General features: G+C 45.0%; 1 protein-coding gene across 5 annotated transcripts in view; it reads right to left on the minus strand.

Annotated features, from left to right (window-relative positions):
• Positions 1 to 2330: 2330 nt before the first annotated feature.
• The window catches only part of arntl2 (aryl hydrocarbon receptor nuclear translocator-like 2), a 52507-nt gene continuing 37410 nt past the window's right edge, over positions 2331 to 17427 (minus strand). For 3 of the 5 annotated variants that reach the window (XM_034176779.1, XM_034176780.1, XM_034176784.1), the window contains 11 exons: positions 16714 to 16831; positions 16492 to 16638; positions 16082 to 16325; positions 15250 to 15356; positions 14791 to 14941; positions 14611 to 14681; positions 14351 to 14465; positions 12365 to 12443; positions 5564 to 5660; positions 5282 to 5398; positions 2331 to 4999 (listed from right to left, as the gene is read on the minus strand). In XM_034176779.1, the coding sequence (XP_034032670.1) occupies positions 4932 to 4999; positions 5282 to 5398; positions 5564 to 5660; positions 12365 to 12443; positions 14351 to 14465; positions 14611 to 14681; positions 14791 to 14941; positions 15250 to 15356; positions 16082 to 16325; positions 16492 to 16638; positions 16714 to 16831 (1314 nt within the window). In that variant the 3' untranslated portion in view covers positions 2331 to 4931. Of the gene's footprint in view, positions 5399 to 5563; positions 5661 to 12364; positions 12444 to 14350; positions 14466 to 14610; positions 14682 to 14790; positions 14942 to 15249; positions 15357 to 16081; positions 16326 to 16491; positions 16639 to 16713; positions 16832 to 17427 lie in introns of all 5 variants that reach the window. The other 2 variants (XM_034176781.1, XM_034176782.1) reach the window with 2 other exon arrangements.

A 17427-nucleotide genomic window follows, 5' to 3' on the forward strand; every position in this document is an offset into this window, starting at 1 on the left:
TTAAGAGTGTGCATATCATGAATGCTTGGTCTTGTTGGATTTGTGAGAATCTACTGAATCTATTGGTACCTTGTTTCCCATGTAACAATAAGAAATATACTCAAAACCTGGATTAATCTTTTTAGTCACATAGCACTACTGATTCTGAACACTACTGTAGCTAGTCTAGCTGCTGTCTTGTAGACTCTCCCCTTCACACTTGCAGATAGTCTTCAGTCACAATTACAAATAACTCCTGCCACATTTCTCCACCGTCTGCAGTCTTTTCTTCACCCACACTTTCCATTACTTGAGATAGTTGACCCCAAGTATTTAAACTCATCTACCTTAACCACCTCTATTCCTTGTAACCGCACTATTCCACCAGGCTCTTTCATTTACTCACATGTACTCAGCCTTGTCTTGACTTTCATTCCCCTTCTTTCCAGGGCGTATCTCCACTTCTTCAGGCTTGTCTCAACATGCTCTCTACTCTTGCTACAGATCAAAATGTCATCTGCAAACATCCTACTCCATGGAGACTCCTGTCTGAGCTCATCTGTCAACCTGTTTGCAAACATCTTTGCAAGCAAGAAAGTGCTGAGTCGAACCTTGACATAATCCCACCCTCACCTTGAATGCATTGGTCATTACCACGCATCTCACCACTGTCACACTATCCTTGTACATCTCCTGCACCACCCTAACATACTTTTCTGCCACCCCAGATTTCCTCAAATAATTATGAGGCCAGAGGTCAAGGCCACCTTTCATTCTGTGCAGCGACACCCAGCGTACATATGATGATACACAAAAACCTCCCTTGTCAGGAAACCTACCTACCCTCAATTCAAATGACACCTGTTGAAACCAAATGATCAAAAAATACAATAGTTTTATGCAAATTAAAAATAAACCAGACCATAAAACAAAGCATTGACCTGGTCGATAGAGACTTGGAGACTTTTATTTGGTAGCTTATAAGTTTTATTTCAGACACACAAGTTTAGGTTCATTCATTCAGTCACCAGGCATTAAGCTGGTGAGTGAGCAGTGTTATAGTAGTCAGACTACTGTGGGGGACATCCAAGTACAACAGGACAAACGATTTAGCAAGAAATACTGGAAAAAAAACAAACAAAATGAACGTTTTGCTTTTAAAACCAGCTTGACTATGGCATAATTAAGTAGCTCTGGTTGTTTGTTGATACGTAGTGAGAACTAAAATTACCATGTACGGCTCCACTGTGTAACCTGTGCACAGTATGTCAAGTTAATCCATGGATACATTTATATTCTGCTGCAGTCAGTTTCCATTCAGTCTGCTGAGAGAGTAGGAGGCAGGCCATCTCCAAAAAGCAACACAGTAGTTCCCGTGTAGAAATGTACGTACGTGCGTGTTCCCGTGTAGAAATGTACAAAGGCACTTCGGACACAGGGATGCTGGTCCTTGAGAGTTCAGCTGCTCCTCTCTCATTATTCAAGCATAAGAGGATTCATGTGATTCTTTGTGTATTACAGCCTTTTTCTGTCCTTGAAAAAGGGAGTCCTTATTGTAAAATCCTTAACAGTCCAAGACGTTGTTGAATTTGTAAATTGTAGCCTGAGATGCCATAGTAAAAGAGAGTATGGCAAAGATTTAAGTTCAGTATACAACGGGAATATTACAACCAGTGGTGTTATGACTAGCTGGGTTGACTGACAAATTTTACAGACATTTTTTATGTTGACAAAATCATGGCTAGAAGAGTGAATTGAACATTCTTTCAAAACATTCCAAACTATTATTCACCATAAATCCAGAAATTCAACAAAATGTAGCAAAGCTTACAAGTATTGACACTGTTGAAAACCATCCATTATTTTAGTCTTACAAATAGGACACATGTACAGCTTTTATATTCCTGCATCATTTGGCATCACAGACTAAAAATTCACACCATTTGGATTACACCATATAACATTTTGACAATTAAAACGTTCCATCTTACAGTATATGAACCAATGAGGCCAACGGACTGTGTCTTCATTGTTGTACTGATTCAAAAAACCTATTAAAGATTTTGTTTGTCAAATCTGACATTTGCAACAATAAGTGTGACCAACACATAACTGATTACTGTAGTAGTTACACAATCAATAATGCATAATGCCACAATTTCACACAACATGACAGCAGTGTACCCAACTCTTCTGGAGTTTACCCCAATGTTCTGAGTCAGGCACAACATGAAAGTAACAATCACAAACATATATCTCACTACAAATCACAAAGAGCATCATTCTTTCACTTCAAAATAATGGAATCTAGCCATGATGATAGTTGAGGGTTAACTGCCGCAGATTCTACATTTTGAGATCACGATTGATGATTTCCACCATAAACCTCCAATACCCTACCCTGGCACACCCAGCTGAATTCTCAAATGTGACTCATCTGGTTCCCAGGCTGCCAAAACCCTGGTAGGTAAACGCAATTTAGTTTGCAGTACTGTTAATAAAAGTAAGTCCCTTTGGCTGCTCCCATGTTTTTCACTCGTGGTCACCACAGCAGATCAATGGTGGATCTGCCTGTTTGATTTTTTTGTACACCGGACGCTCTTCCTGATGCAACACCACATAACATGGAGACATGTGGCAGGAGTGGGGTTTGAACCGAGAACCTTCAGCACTGAAACTAAGCACACTAACCACTTGGCCAGCACTGTTAACAGAAGAGGTAAAATGGACATCACAAATCCTGAACTTCTAATATAATGATTGCAAGCAATATGTTTTCATGACTTGGGTGAAGTGATCCATTTTGGAATGCTGCACAAAACAATTCCATGCTGCATGATAACATTGCGTGCCACTGACAAAGACATTTAACAGATTTTGAAACTTTGAATGCATGGAAGTACATAATAATAAACCTAAACACCAAGTTAAATATATGGCTTACATGCATTTTACAGTAAGTGTTAAAATGCAAATACATGGGTGAACAAGTTTCTCCAAAAAGCACAGTCTAATTCCAATTCATACAAATATTACAACAGTTTGTATGGATGTATATAAAATCTTAAAATTGAGGTTAAAAATACTGTCACAGGTGGTACAACCAGTGTCACAGCATGTTTGCATGGGGCAGCTCTGTTTTCCGCCACTCCCTGAGTAATCACAACCATTTCTGTATTCAAAAGGAAATCTCATACATGCCATAAGGCCCACTGGTGCCAATGCTTATCACCAGATACTGTAGCATGAAGTGCATGGGAGTCTATGACTCCCAGTTTCATAGGAAGCCAGTTCTTTGCAGATTACTTCTTCAAAGCTGGTGTCAGATTTTAAATATGGACCCCCCCCATGTGGAATATGAACCCGGGTGATAAATATGATTTTGATGAGACAGTAATGCATGTTGGCCATAGTATTTAGGGCAAAAAAAAATTATGATTTTTGTAAGTCCATGAAATGAAAATATCAAACCCAACCTTTTCTTAACCTTCTATATACAGAATGTTAAGTTAAACTTTTTTCAGTTTTCCTTGGGTTATAGTTTAGTTTGGTGGCATCATCACCATCAATAGCAGTATTCTGTTACACAGCATCATTGGTGGATCTTAGCAATAAGTCTTTATCATGTAAACAGATGGGTCCATATTTCTGTTTGGGGGTGGGTGGGAGTGAGTTTCCGTAGCAAAATATAGACTGTGGGATAATATTGTGCATGACACTGGTGCTCATTTACAGCTGGGTGTACTGGGACAATGTAGATGAAGTGTCTTGTCCATGAACACAGGCAGGTAGTTTGACTGTATTTGGAGCTCAACCTAAAACTGCAATTGTTAGCCTTGCTCCTTGGGACCTTCTGTACTGCACAACTTCCTGTCCACAATGCCTGTTTCTCACCCAGTTTGCTTGTAGCTGGTTGATCATGGGCTTGCATCTCATACCCTGATTGCTGAACAAGTCTGATTAGGGATATCAGGCATGGATAAATGGTGATAAATTAAAACTAAAAGGGTAATTCCATGACACTGTCACATCCCTTACTGCTTCCAATGGTAGTGCTGTGATATCGTGGTCCCAGAGACTTCTTAACCTCCAAAGGATGAAGAAATAACGGACAAACCCTAATTCTCCGGGACGTGGTGAGAGCACAGCAGAACCATTTAAAGTGGTAACGGATGTGACAGTCTCATGGAATTGCCCAAAGCATGTATTTTTGAAATGTCAGAAGTGAAATGGCTTCGAACTTATGCCAAAGCTCCCAAACTCCAATTTTAGCATGTATACACTACCCTTTCAGGCTGTATAAATATGGCTTATTAGCAGTAGTGTTCATGTATCCGTAATTCACGAATGGTGAACTATGAAAACAGCTGCTCTTCAAAAAAGTATTACATATCATAAAAAAAAGAATAGATTAGAAAAACAAGCATTATCTGCTAAATCATGTTCAACATTAATGCCAGTGGCTACCAATAGCTTTATAAGGAAATCCTATATGGCCTGAAAACATAGTGTTTGGAATCATACCAATTTTACAAATATAAAATACGTTCAAGTGCAGTATATTAGAGAAGATGTTTCTGGGCAGTTTCATCTGGAAAACAATGACACATATAGGTTAAGTGAAAATGTGAGTGGCACTACCATCAGGTGATGCACAAACAGAGGTTATTCAAGTATGGTCTAGAGTATTAGACTGGCTCCCTATGGTTTGGATCCTGAGGGGTCCCAAAGATGGCCAGGCTATTACGGTATCTTCCTTGTATATTAATTACACGTAAATTAACCCATCAACGTACAAATTCTTTAAAATAGTTAACTGATTCAGTGAGTTTTTTTTTTTGCATGAACTCCCAACCTTTGCAAAAATGAAGGAGGATAAATAGAAGTAGGATTCTCAAGCTGTTGTACTTCAAGTCATTTGTGTTCATCAACCTTGATGATACTCTTCAGTTTTAGACAACAGCATACATGAGGAAAGGGCTGGCAATCTGCTGTAAGGCTTTAGAGGCATATCTGCCTTCTGAGGAGCAAAACCAAGAGTCCTGTTATTATCGATCCTGGCGACTGTTAAACAGCCAAAGAAAACTACACAGCTTATGTGGAAAGAGGTAACTGATAAATTAAGAGTCTTAAAGAATGCTGCATTTTGGAAAGCGCATTCAAAGAGTTTTTGTCATTGAAAACCCAACAAATTTAGTTATTTTCTTTCGGGTTTTTTTTTTTTGCAAGTGTGCTGCAGAGCTACACTTTAACAGCAGATTCTATAAAGACCAGTGCATCTCCTCAAAATCCACCGCCTCACCCAAGTTTGTATCCGTCTCCAAGAGGCTCATGATCACTGCCATGGCTGCTTCATCACTGTTAAGACATCCAAGGCTTGGTCCAACCACGGTGTCCAAATCCAGATGGGAATTCCCCGCTAAGGTGAAAGAAGGAGGGGTGGGGGGGGGGGGGGGATGCAAAACTGTGTGCAATCACGAATGAATACAGCTAAATAAGCATTAAGATTTTGGCTCTTAAAATAAGGAACATGAGATGTTATCTAATAAATAAAGCAACAGATCATCAACAGGATCACAGGTACCTCCTGTTTCTCCTCTTGAGAATGCAGGTCCCTGAGGCTCAACCTCTGAGCTGGACTTTCCTGGAATCTCCATGTTTGCTATCTCTCCCTTTGGCAACTAAACAGAAAAAAAAACAAAAAACAAAAGGAAAAGGAAAAAAATTACAGCTCACACAGCAACAACGAATGAAAGCTTTTTAATCTGCAAGTGAAAAAATCCCTGCATTAACAAATTCAACTGGAGATCTGTGAACAAGCCCACAAACAGATCCCGGACTGTCCATTATTTGCTTGCATACATTATCATATTGGTAGTACTATTTTTTTATTTTCATGAAATAACTCAATTAGACTTTGCGACAGACTGGCGTCCTGTCCAGGGTCATGCCCTACGAATGCTGGGATAGGCTTCTAATAAATCTAATATTTATTTAAATAATAAAATAAGAGATTACACAAGTACTCACCCCTTTAATATACATATGCGCATGTCAGAGCACCCAGGGCTCTCCACATGAATCCACAGGATTCACACTCACCACCTTCTGTTTCTGTCTGCCAGCAGTACCAGGGCCGACAACGGAGGACAGAGACCACCTGGGGACTCAGGGCTTGGCGGCTTCGGTGTTCTTCAGGCCGTTGGTGGTAGAAGCAGTGTGGGCCCCGGCTCTTCATTCATCCGAGGTCTCCTATCTTCAAGCCTGCCCGCAGTCCTCTTGTGTATGATTGGCAGCACTCTTGTTTATATTACGTTGTGTTCTTGTGCAACATTAAATTGTTACTCCTTCTCTTATCCATTGTCCGTTCATTTGCGCCCCCTGTTGTGGGTCCGTGTTACGACACCTTCCCAACAGGATTTCTCGGCCATTCGTCATGGATCCCGAGGGGCGTCAACCACAGCTTGAACAGCCAATGGGAGAACAAGGAGCGCAGGCGTCAGCAGGAGGCGTGGTAAGTGATCTGCAGCAAATCCTTACCGCTTTCACTGCTCAGTTACAGCTGGTAACTGAGCAAAATGCAATCCTCAATCAGAGGATGGAGGCTCTCACCGCCAGAGTGGAAGCACGCGAGTCGAGCGTCGCTGCAGTGTCTCCTCCTGCTGGCCCGGGGCCTAATGTAGATGTTCCACTGGCCGTTCAACTACCCCCCCCACCGTCCCCTGAAGCTTACATAAGTCCTCCTGAACCGTACGGAGGCTGTGTGGAAACGTGCGCAGACTTCTTGATGCAGTGTTCGCTTGTTTTTGCACAGCGTCCAGTCATGTACGCAGCAGATGCCACCCGGGTGGCTTATGTAATTAATCTGCTTCGAGGTGAGGCACGCGCTTGGGCTACAGCGCTCTGGGAGCAGCAGTCATGGCTTCTGACGTCATACGCTGGGTTTATACGGGAATTCAAACAGGTGTTTGATCATCCCAACAGAGGCGAGACCGCCTCGACCGTGCTGCTGTCACTGAGACAGGGGCGTCGGAGCGCAGCTGATTACGCTGTCGACTTCCGCATCGCGGCTGCGAGGTCGGGTTGGAATGACGTTGCGCTCCGCGCTGCCTTCATAAGCGGACTGTCTCCAGTACTGAAGGAGCATTTACTGGCTAAGGACGAACCGCAGACTTTCGACGGGCTTGTCACTCTGGTTATACGCTTAGACAACCGCTTGAATGAACACCGTCGGGAGCAGGCTGGGGGGCGTGGCCGGGCACAAGCCGTCCCTCTCTCTTCCGGGTCTGAAAGGGTGACGTCGTCCCCACGCTCCATTGCCAGTGGGCTCCGTGTGGCAACAGCTCCCCCTGCTGACGAAGCTATGGACACGAGCAGGGCTAAAGTGAGATCAGATATCAGACAAAGGAGACTGGCCCGCGGGGAATGTTTTTACTGTGGCTCATGTGAACACATGTTAAAAGACTGCCCCAAACGGTCAAACACCAACGCCCGTCCTTAGAAACTGGGCTAAGGGTGGGCCATAACATGTGCACGGGAAGACCCCGCAAATCAGCACGAATCCCAGTGTTAATCCTGAGTGGGGATTTAACCCTTCACGCCCCAGCACTGGTGGACACGGGGTCCGAAGGGAATCTGTTGGATAGCAGATGGGCAAAGGAAGTGGGGCTCCCTCTAGTGGCTCTGCCTTCGCCCTTGAAGGTACGGGCACTAGATGGCACTCTACTACCGCTAATCACACACCGGACCCAGCCTGTGACCCTGGTTGTGTCTGGGAATCACCGGGAGGAGATAGTGTTTTACGTGACACCTTCTACCTCCCGAGTGATTTTGGGTTTTCCTTGGATGGTGAAGCACAATCCCCAGATCGATTGGCCGTCTGGGGTCGTGGTGCAGTGGAGCGAAACCTGCCACCGGGAGCGTTTAGGATCCTCGGTTCCCCCCGGAATCACGGCTAAGGAGGAGGTTAAAACCCCTCCCAATCTGACGGCGGTGCCAGGGGAGTACCATGATCTGGCTGACGTCTTCAGCAAAGATCTGGCGCTCACCCTTCCACCGCACCGACCGTACGATTGCGCCATTGATTTGATTCCGGACGTTGAGTACCCGTCCAGTAGACTGTACAACCTCTCACGTCCGGAACGCGAATCAATGGAGACCTACATCCGGGACTCCTTGGCCGCCGGGTTGATCCGGAACTCCACCTCCCCGATGGGTGCTGGTTTCTTTTTTGTCGGCAAGAAAGACGGCGGACTTCGTCCATGCATCGATTACAGGGGATTGAACGAGATCACAGTTCGCAATCGATACCCATTGCCCCTCTTGGATTCGGTGTTCACACCCCTGCATGGAGCCAAAATATTCACCAAACTCGATCTTAGGAATGCGTACCACCTAGTTCGGATCCGGAAGGGAGACGAATGGAAGACGGCATTTAACACCCCGTTAGGTCATTTTGAGTACCTGGTCATGCCGTTCGGCCTCACTAATGCCCCCGCGACGTTCCAAGCCTTGGTTAATGACGTCTTGCGGGACTTCCTGCACCGGTTTGTCTTCGTATATCTGGATGATATACTCATCTTTTCCCCGGATCCTGAGACCCATGTCCGACATGTACGTCAGGTCCTACAGCGGTTGTTAGAAAACCGGCTGTTTGTGAAGGGCGAGAAGTGTGAGTTTCACCGCACTTCTCTGTCCTTCTTGGGGTTTATCATCTCCTCCAACTCCGTCGCCCCGGATCCGGCCAAGGTTGCGGCGGTGAGGGATTGGCCCCAACCAAAGAGCCGTAGGAAGCTGCAACAGTTCCTCGGCTTCGCAAACTTCTACAGGAGGTTCATTAAGGGTTACAGTCAGGTTGCTAGCCCCCTGACTGCCCTGACCTCCACTAAAGTCCCATTCACCTGGTCGGACCGGTGCGAAGCCGCGTTTAGGGAGTTGAAACGCCGATTTTCATCTGCTCCAGTTCTGGTGCAGCCTGATCCTACTCGCCAGTTTGTAGTGGAGGTGGACGCCTCAGACTCAGGAATAGGAGCCGTGCTGTCCCAGAGCGGGGAGTCCGATAAGGTTCTCCATCCTTGTGCCTACTATTCCCGCAGGTTGACCCCCGCTGAACGGAATTATGACGTGGGCAATCGAGAACTCCTCGCGGTGAAGGAGGCTCTAGAAGAGTGGAGACACCTGTTGGAGGGAGCGACGGGGCCTTTCACGGTTTTTACGGACCACCGGAACCTGGAGTACATCCGGACCGCCAAGCGACTGAACCCCAGGCAAGCCCGCTGGTCCCTGTTCTTCGCGCGCTTTGACTTCCGGATCACCTACCGCCCCGGGACCAAGAATCAACGATCCGATGCATTGTCCCGGGTGCACGAAGAGGAGGCCAAGGCCGAGTTGTCGGACCCCATCGACACCATCCTTCCCAAGTCCACTGTCGTGGCCACCCTCACCTGGGACGTGGAGGAGATCGTCCGGGAGGCCCAGGCAAAGAACCCGGACCCGGGAGACGGTCCGAAGAACAGACTCTACGTCCCACCAGAGGCTAGGGCTGCCGTCTTGGACTTCTGCCACGGATCCAAGCTCTCCTGTCATCCTGGAGTGCGTAGGACCGTGGCAGTAGTCCAGCAGCGCTTCTGGTGGGCGTCACTGGAAGCCGACGTCCGGGACTACGTCCAGGCCTGCACCACCTGTGCCAGGGGCAAGGCGGACCATCGCAAGACCAGGGGCCTACTCCAACCCCTGCCTGTGCCTCATCGCCCCTGGTCCCACATCGGCCTGGACTTCGTCACGGGCCTCCCGCCGTCCCAGGGCAACACCGCCATACTGACGATAGTGGACCGGTTCTCCAAGGCGGCCCACTTCGTGGCCCTCCCGAAGCTCCCGACGGCCCAGGAGACGGCAGACCTCCTGGTCCACCACGTCGTGCGTCTGCATGGGATACCGTCGGACATCGTCTCGGATCGTGGTCCCCAGTTTTCCTCGCAAGTCTGGAGGAGTTTTTGTAAGGAGCTGGGGGCCACCGTGCATCTCTCGTCCGGGTATCACCCACAGACGAACGGCCAGGCAGAGCGGGCGAACCAGGACCTTGAACAGGCTCTTCGTTGTGTCACCTCCACTCACCCGGCGGCCTGGAGTAACCATCTGGCCTGGATCGAGTAAGCTCACAACAGCCAAGTATCCTCTGCCACCGGCCTCTCCCCCTTTGAAGCGTGTCTGGGCTACCAGCCCCCGTTATTCCCACTTGTGGAGGGAGAGGTCGGGGTACCCTCGGTCCAGGCCCACCTGCGGAGGTGCCGTCGGGTGTGGCGGACCGCCCGCTCTGCCCTGTTGCAGGCCCGGACGAGGGCCAAGGCCCATGCAGATCGCCGGCGTTCCCCGGCCCCTACATACCAACCAGGGCAGGAGGTGTGGCTATCCACCAAGGATATCCCGCTCCAGGTGACATCCCACAAACTCAAGGACCGCTTCATCGGGCCGTTCCCCATCGCCAAGATCCTCAGTCCGGCCGCAGTGAAGCTAACACTCCCGGCTTCACTGCGGATCCATCCGGTTTTTCATGTCTCTAAACTCAAGCCATACCACACCTCACCGCTCTGCACCCCCGGACCCGACCCACCTCCTGCCCGGATCATCGACGGGGAGCCGGCATGGACTGTTCGTCGGCTCCTGGACGTCCGTCGGAAGGGTCGGGGTTTTCAGTACTTGGTGGACTGGGAGGGTTACGGACCCGAAGAACGCTCCTGGGTGAAGAGGAGCTTCATCCTGGACCCGGCCCTTCTGGTCGATTTCCACCACCGACACCCGGACAAGCCTGGTCGGGCGCCTCCTGGCGCCCGTTGAGGGGGGGGTCCTGTTGTGTGGGCCGCTGAAGAGGAGGTACTGCTGGCTCACCACCACCAGATGGCGCCCTGCTTGGAGTGCGGGCTTCAAGCACAAGAGGGCGCCAGAACCACTGGGAGTGACAGCCGTCAATCATCCTCAACACCAGCTGTCACTCATTCATCTCATCATCATCATCACCATAAAGGCCGGACGGCGACTCCACCTCCTCGCCGAGAAATCTCCTACGATTCGAGGTAAACTTCTCTGCTGTGATTATTGCGAATAATAATCTGATCTGTTTTGCAGCTGTTTTTCCTGTTGGTATTCCTTATCTGGGATTTTTGGCGTTTGGTGTGACTGCGACGACTTCGCCTCACCCCAAAACCGATAAGTGGTAAACAGGAGCTGCACGTGTGTATGATTGGAGGTGGAGGTTCTCCCTCCAAGAGGAATCATTAATCAAGGTTGCTGGGTGTGAGGATTCACACTCACCACCTTCTGTTTCTGTCTGCCAGCAGTACCAGGGCCGACAACGGAGGACAGAGACCACCTGGGGACTCAGGGCTTGGCGGCTTCGGTGTTCTTCAGGCCGTTGGTGGTAGAAGCAGTGTGGGCCCCGGCTCTTCGTTCATCCGAGGTCTCCTATCTTCAAGCCTGCCCGCAGTCCTCTTGTGTATGATTGGCAGCACTCTTGTTTATATTACGTTGTGTTCTTGTGCAACATTAAATTGTTACTCCTTCTCTTATCCATTGTCCGTTCATTTGCGCCCCCTGTTGTGGGTCCGTGTTACGACACCTTCCCAACAGTCCTTTGTCATTCGATAAATGTGTTCCTTGTAATTTATTTTATTTTAACTTTCTTCAAAAAAGGTGGTGGGCTGATGCTCTGATGGGCGAATACGGTAATATAACTAAACCATCACTTTTTCATCCTGCTGACTGTTAAGACGCAGGGGAAAAACACACAATTTCTATCTCGTTTGTTGTGTGTTGGGGGGGTGTGGCTGGACATTTTGGTGTACTTGTTATTGGAACCGCTTTCTGGTTATTTTAGCGCTGGGTTCCGTCAGACGCAGGTCCGCTCCTCAACCCGAGTCGACACATAACATCGTTATCGGCTTAATAACTTAATCATACATAAATAAATCAGCAACCATCTGTCGTGACTCAAAATTTTAAAATTAAATTTCAATCATGTTTGGCTGAATACTCTTGAGACTCATGCATTTCAGCCAGTGTTAACAGATTTTAATCATGCTATGTACATCTACAAACCATGTCTGATGAGCCAGCTCCACACCCTAAAGAGTTTAAAGTCAGCATGTGACCAGAAAATCCTCAATTCAGACAGGAAAATGAGGCGCCCTTGAACAAGGTCTTTATCTCTCAAGTTGGTCCAGGTGTGAAGTTGCCAGGACATGGGTGCAATGGGTGACTGTGAGTTATTTGAAAGTGCTTTGAGCAGCTCCATCAGAGGAAATGAGTTCTATAAATGCAATCCATTCACCATTTAATGACAGAAAAAAGGGCACAGACACACACACACACAAAGACTCGCACTACTGCTGACCTGGTTGGGAGTTTGTGGAGATTTGTCCTGCTGGAGGCTGAAAGGGCTGACAGTGCTGCTCGCAGGTGATGGGTTCAACCTAAAGCACAAACAGGCAACTTACAAGTGCACCAAGTAAAATGGAACATGTAGACGTAAAGTCGCTGTAAAACCCTGACGACAACAACAAAAAAAACATAATTTGCATCACTCAAAGAGCCAGTAATGGGTCTGTCACACCTCGACGATTTAGCCAGCATATGCTGATGCAGGGTTCTAGCTAGGATAAAGTTTTAGCGTAGTGGTAATGTCGAGGGAGCGAAGCGACCGGGGGGGGATGGTGCGGAAGGGGGGAAGCGTTTGAAAATTCAAGGTAAAAATTGGCCATTCTAGGGGTACCCAAAGGGGAAAAGCCAGGTACGACAGCCCAAGTCCCTTCATCATGTCCAGAAGGCTGGGGAAGCTTGTTGAGTGGGCAATCTCATTCTGGGTTAGCCAGTACATGGCCCTCAGTGAGGCAGTCAGAGTCCGTGGACATTTTTAAGTCAAGACTTAAAACCTATTTTTATTCTCTTTCTTATGAGTAGTTTTTATTTTGTTATGTTTATTCTTTTACTTCTGTTTTTAATTAGGTGTTTGATTTTTTTTTTATTTTATTTTTTTTTATGTTGAACTGTTCTGTGTGAGGCACCTTGAGACGGTTATTGTTGTAATTTGGCGCTTTATAAGCTGATTAAGTTGAAATTGAACAACATTTTATTGAGTCTTAAAGTAAATAAATATGAAATTGGTTACTAGATCCTTAAACTCTGGACATAATAAACTCTACATGGTGGATCCTTGATCTCTGGACATAAACAGAAATAAAATCTGTTAGTTTTTGTCAAAAGCATTTCCTTTCAGACATTGGCATGAATGTATTTCCATACCTATGAGTTGCAGCTCTTGCAGCTCGCTGCAGGTCAGGTTTATAAAGAATGCAGCACATCTCATTTTGGGAGGAAAAAACGTTTTAGTCGATTGTAGTTTATTGTCTGTATTGCAACGTTTGTAAGAGGTGTCATTTTATTTAAAGCGGCGATTCGTTTTGAAGTTATTAATTCCAAGCGGACTCTGCCTCAGCAGAGAGCCGCGCAGCGTTTAAAGCTGTGACAACGGAACGGAGGACGATTCTCATTTCTCGAGTGCAACAAGACAAGAGTCCCAGTTAGTGACTTTAATCCACACAAAAGTGACTCATGATATTTTAATGGCTTTCAGAGGGATTAAGAAGCGGACTTGCCGCTTCTGAAGAGCAGTGAATCAAAGAGCCACGAGAAATTGAATCGAAGCATTGCTTTGATTCACGCTTCAAACTGGAGTCGCTCTGCAGAAACGGTTCATTACAGACGCTGTATTGAAAATCGTAACGGTCCAAAATTATAGGGTAATGGGCCGTAACGCAAGTTTGCGCTAGCTAGAACCCTGCTGATGTATCAAAAATGCTACCAATATGCCAATAATCAGCAGCTGACACATTCAGTAAGTTCTTTGGTCGTCCGGAACACGTTAAATACGTCTACATACGTCAATATGCGCTGGAGATAAGTTCGATATAAGCTACGCATAGGCTACAAGCACATTACTCATAGGTTAGAAATACATTTTGAGTACTCTACACAATCATTATCCTGATGTATTTTGACTTATGAGTAACTTACAGGTAACGTGTGTCAACAATCGCTTAACTTGCCTATAACGTATGGCCTGCGTATTGCAGGACGTATGAGCCATACGCTTGCATATGTTGAAAATATTGTGCATGCACAAAATTGTTCGATGACCTTGCCATACTATGAGGTATACCAGCGTGCTTCATCATGCTCTTAATTTACACAAAACCTACCCTTAACTTATTCGATGTACGCCAGCGTATTTGCCAAATTTTTCATAAGTTGGCATACGCTGGCTAAATCATCAAGGTGTGACAGGCCCATAAAGATGGTATAATCTGTTGCAGTGACACACCTGTTGTAATCTAGGAGCTCACTGGCGATCTGGGTCCCAATGCTTCCAGCATAAATCATAGTTCCACACGTATTGGAGATACCCGGAGTAACAGGAAGAGAGTTCTTACTATCTTCTAAAAAAGAAAAAAGGGACAGTAACAAATAGTATATTCTGTACGATGATGACAAAACAAAAAAAAAGATTTTATTTAAAGGAATGCATGCCAGATGCTAGTTGGTATTTTTTATCTCTAAATACTAATATTCCACTTAACTGACCTTCTGAAGTTTTGGAATTACTTGACTGTTCAGATTTGTTTCCTGTCCGATTTGTTTGACTGTAGTCATGCCTTTTCATGGATGAGAAAACATATTATGAAACTCTAATTAATACATTATTTTATGCATAAATACATTCATGTAATGCACGGACATGCAACAAAAAATACATATACTTACGACATAACTGTATTAGTTGACACTATGTATTCTACTTCTTTGGTCCAGGGATTTATAAAACTAAACCACTGACTCTGAAGAGTGACAAAAGAGCCGTATTTTGTTTTGAACTTGTAGCAATTCGTCTCTATTTTGTCTTTACTCCGCAGCACTGTGAAATTAAGAAAAAAAACAAAAAAAAAAAACAGCAAAAACAAAAGTTAGCCAGTTAAACAGAGGAAAGAAAAGAAAGCACTTCATCTGTGGTAATATATCAGTGCCATATAACTAAGGCAAAACATTTCACCAGTGATTTACCTGCACCCCAATATTGCAGCTGAAATGAAAATTTAAATTTGCATGTGTAACATTAATTAATGAATGTACAAATGCTTTGAGGGCGGATGCAGGAAAATCTAGGCAAAGGATTCTGCAAAATTTAAAATAATGAATAAAGAGTTACTAAGAAGGATAATTTACCCTTGCGATGTCTATCAGCTAAATGCGGTAAATCATCTTGGTGGAAATATTCATAACATGACGTCCCAAGCAGTTCTTGGGGAAGATAGCCAAGAATGGTGGTGGCTCTGTAGAAAACAGGTTTATTATAATAGATTTGTCATCATTTTAACATTAAAGTCTCCATTTCTTCTGAGGAATGTGCAGAATGTACTTGTTTCCTGTGTCAACTACTGTAAAAATCTTAATGTAAAATAACGTTTTAGTATTATGAGAAAAGCTCAAACCTCATGAAAATGTTTTAATTGTTAATATTCAAGTAAATTGTTTGCCCAAATCAACTAAACAATTTGGCATAAATTTTACTTGAGAAGTTAGTTTTAGTTAACTTTAATTCATGCAAGTCTTCATTTGAGTCTGGGGGAGGTGATGGTCTAGTGATTAAGCGTTGTGCTTCAGACCAGAGGATCCTCGGTTCGTAACCCAGCCAGACCAGGAAATTGCTAAGGGCCCTTGGCCAAGGTCCTTAATCACCTAGTTGCTCCTGGTGTGTAGTGAGCACCTGCATGGCAGCACCCTGACATCAGTCTGAGTGAATGGGTGAGGCATAATTGTAAAGCGCTTTGAGCGTGTGATGCAGATGGAAAAGTGCTATATAAATGCAATCCATTTACCAACTTTACTAAGTTGCTCCAACAATTCTATTTTCTTTGACTTTACACTGTATTACCATTTTTTAGTTAATTCTAGCTACATGTAGAGTGTGAACAAAGATCTTTTTGTGGACTGATTGCTTAAAGGCCCAAATCACAACAAAATACAACCCAATCATCCATCTTAAATAAAAACCTACCTCTGATCGACAAAGGTGAATTTGCCATCCATGGCGTAGCGTGTGATGAACTCAGTGGGTTTAACACGGACCTCTCCGTTGATCTGTGGAGATGAGTGGGAGTGAACACGGCCCACTGCGACCAGGCAGTTGAAATCGGCGTTCTCTTGCTTGTCTGCCTCGCCCTCCCCCTCAGCTCCTAACTGCATGGTTGGCCAGCTGCGCATGTAGCCTGTATAGTGCACCGTGCAGTACTTCTGTGTCTCTGGTGACACATACAGACACATGCACCCAATATAATTAAGAAATTAATAATAATTTTGCTTTCTTAATAGCAGCACACTGGGAAATTTAATGATTTTTCATCAGTATTAACTTTTGCATGTCAAATTAATGCATTCATAAAAAGCTGGGGGGTTTTCCCTCACTACCTTTCTTTTTGGAGGTGCTGGGCTGGAATTCCTTTTCCACTTTGACACAAACTTTGTTGCACTTCATGCGGCAGAAGAAAGAGCGCCGTGCACCTGAACACAGTCGTGTCGCACCAACTGGGGGGTTAGCCTGGACCTGCAGACCAGCTGCAGACACAATAGCAGGTAAATGTGCACTCCCGCACTCAAGCACAGACCTGGTGACAAAAATAAATGCTTTACTTTTAGTATCTATTAAACGTTCACGAGGGTACAGTTCAGAAGCTGAGAGCTGCTCCTTCACTTTTCCAATGTCCTTAGGGTGTATGTAGTCAAAGAGACTCTGTCCAATCAGCTCTTCCTGTTACAAGAACAAACAGCCAAACAACAGGAAGTAAACATCTTTCACAGATAAATAAATAACATTAAATAAAAATCTAAAGCAAGTCTGACTGATAAATACAAATAATGATTATTGAACATGGGACACACCAGAAACATTGCAGAACAGCGGTCAAGAAGTCAGACTTTCCATTTCTAAATTTTGGAACAATTAGGTGGAGATGTTTATTTGTTTGTCTGAAAGCAAACACTTATAATTGTAAATTAGTCAATCGTAATATAAAAGAGTGACCATGACTCAAAAGCAAGAATATGACTTGATTTTTAATACAAACAATGACAGGTGACTGTAGGACTCAATATGACAACAGGTGAACAAAATTTGTAAGCAAAAACTTCAGGAAAAATAAGAAATTCTTTAACCACTTCCAATGTAATATCACCTGTCATAATACTAAAAAAACAAAACAAAACTTACAATTGTTGCAACTTTGCTATTTGCAATTTTAAGCGTCACAGTTTCTTTATCATACAATTATATATAAAAATCTGCACCAATTATCTATCTGTAAGGTGCAGGTTTTTTTTTTTAAACAATCTGTGCATGTAACATTT

Source organism: Thalassophryne amazonica, chromosome 8 (assembly GCF_902500255.1).
Source record: "Thalassophryne amazonica chromosome 8, fThaAma1.1, whole genome shotgun sequence".
In the NCBI taxonomy this organism is placed as follows: Eukaryota; Metazoa; Chordata; class Actinopteri; order Batrachoidiformes; family Batrachoididae; genus Thalassophryne; species Thalassophryne amazonica.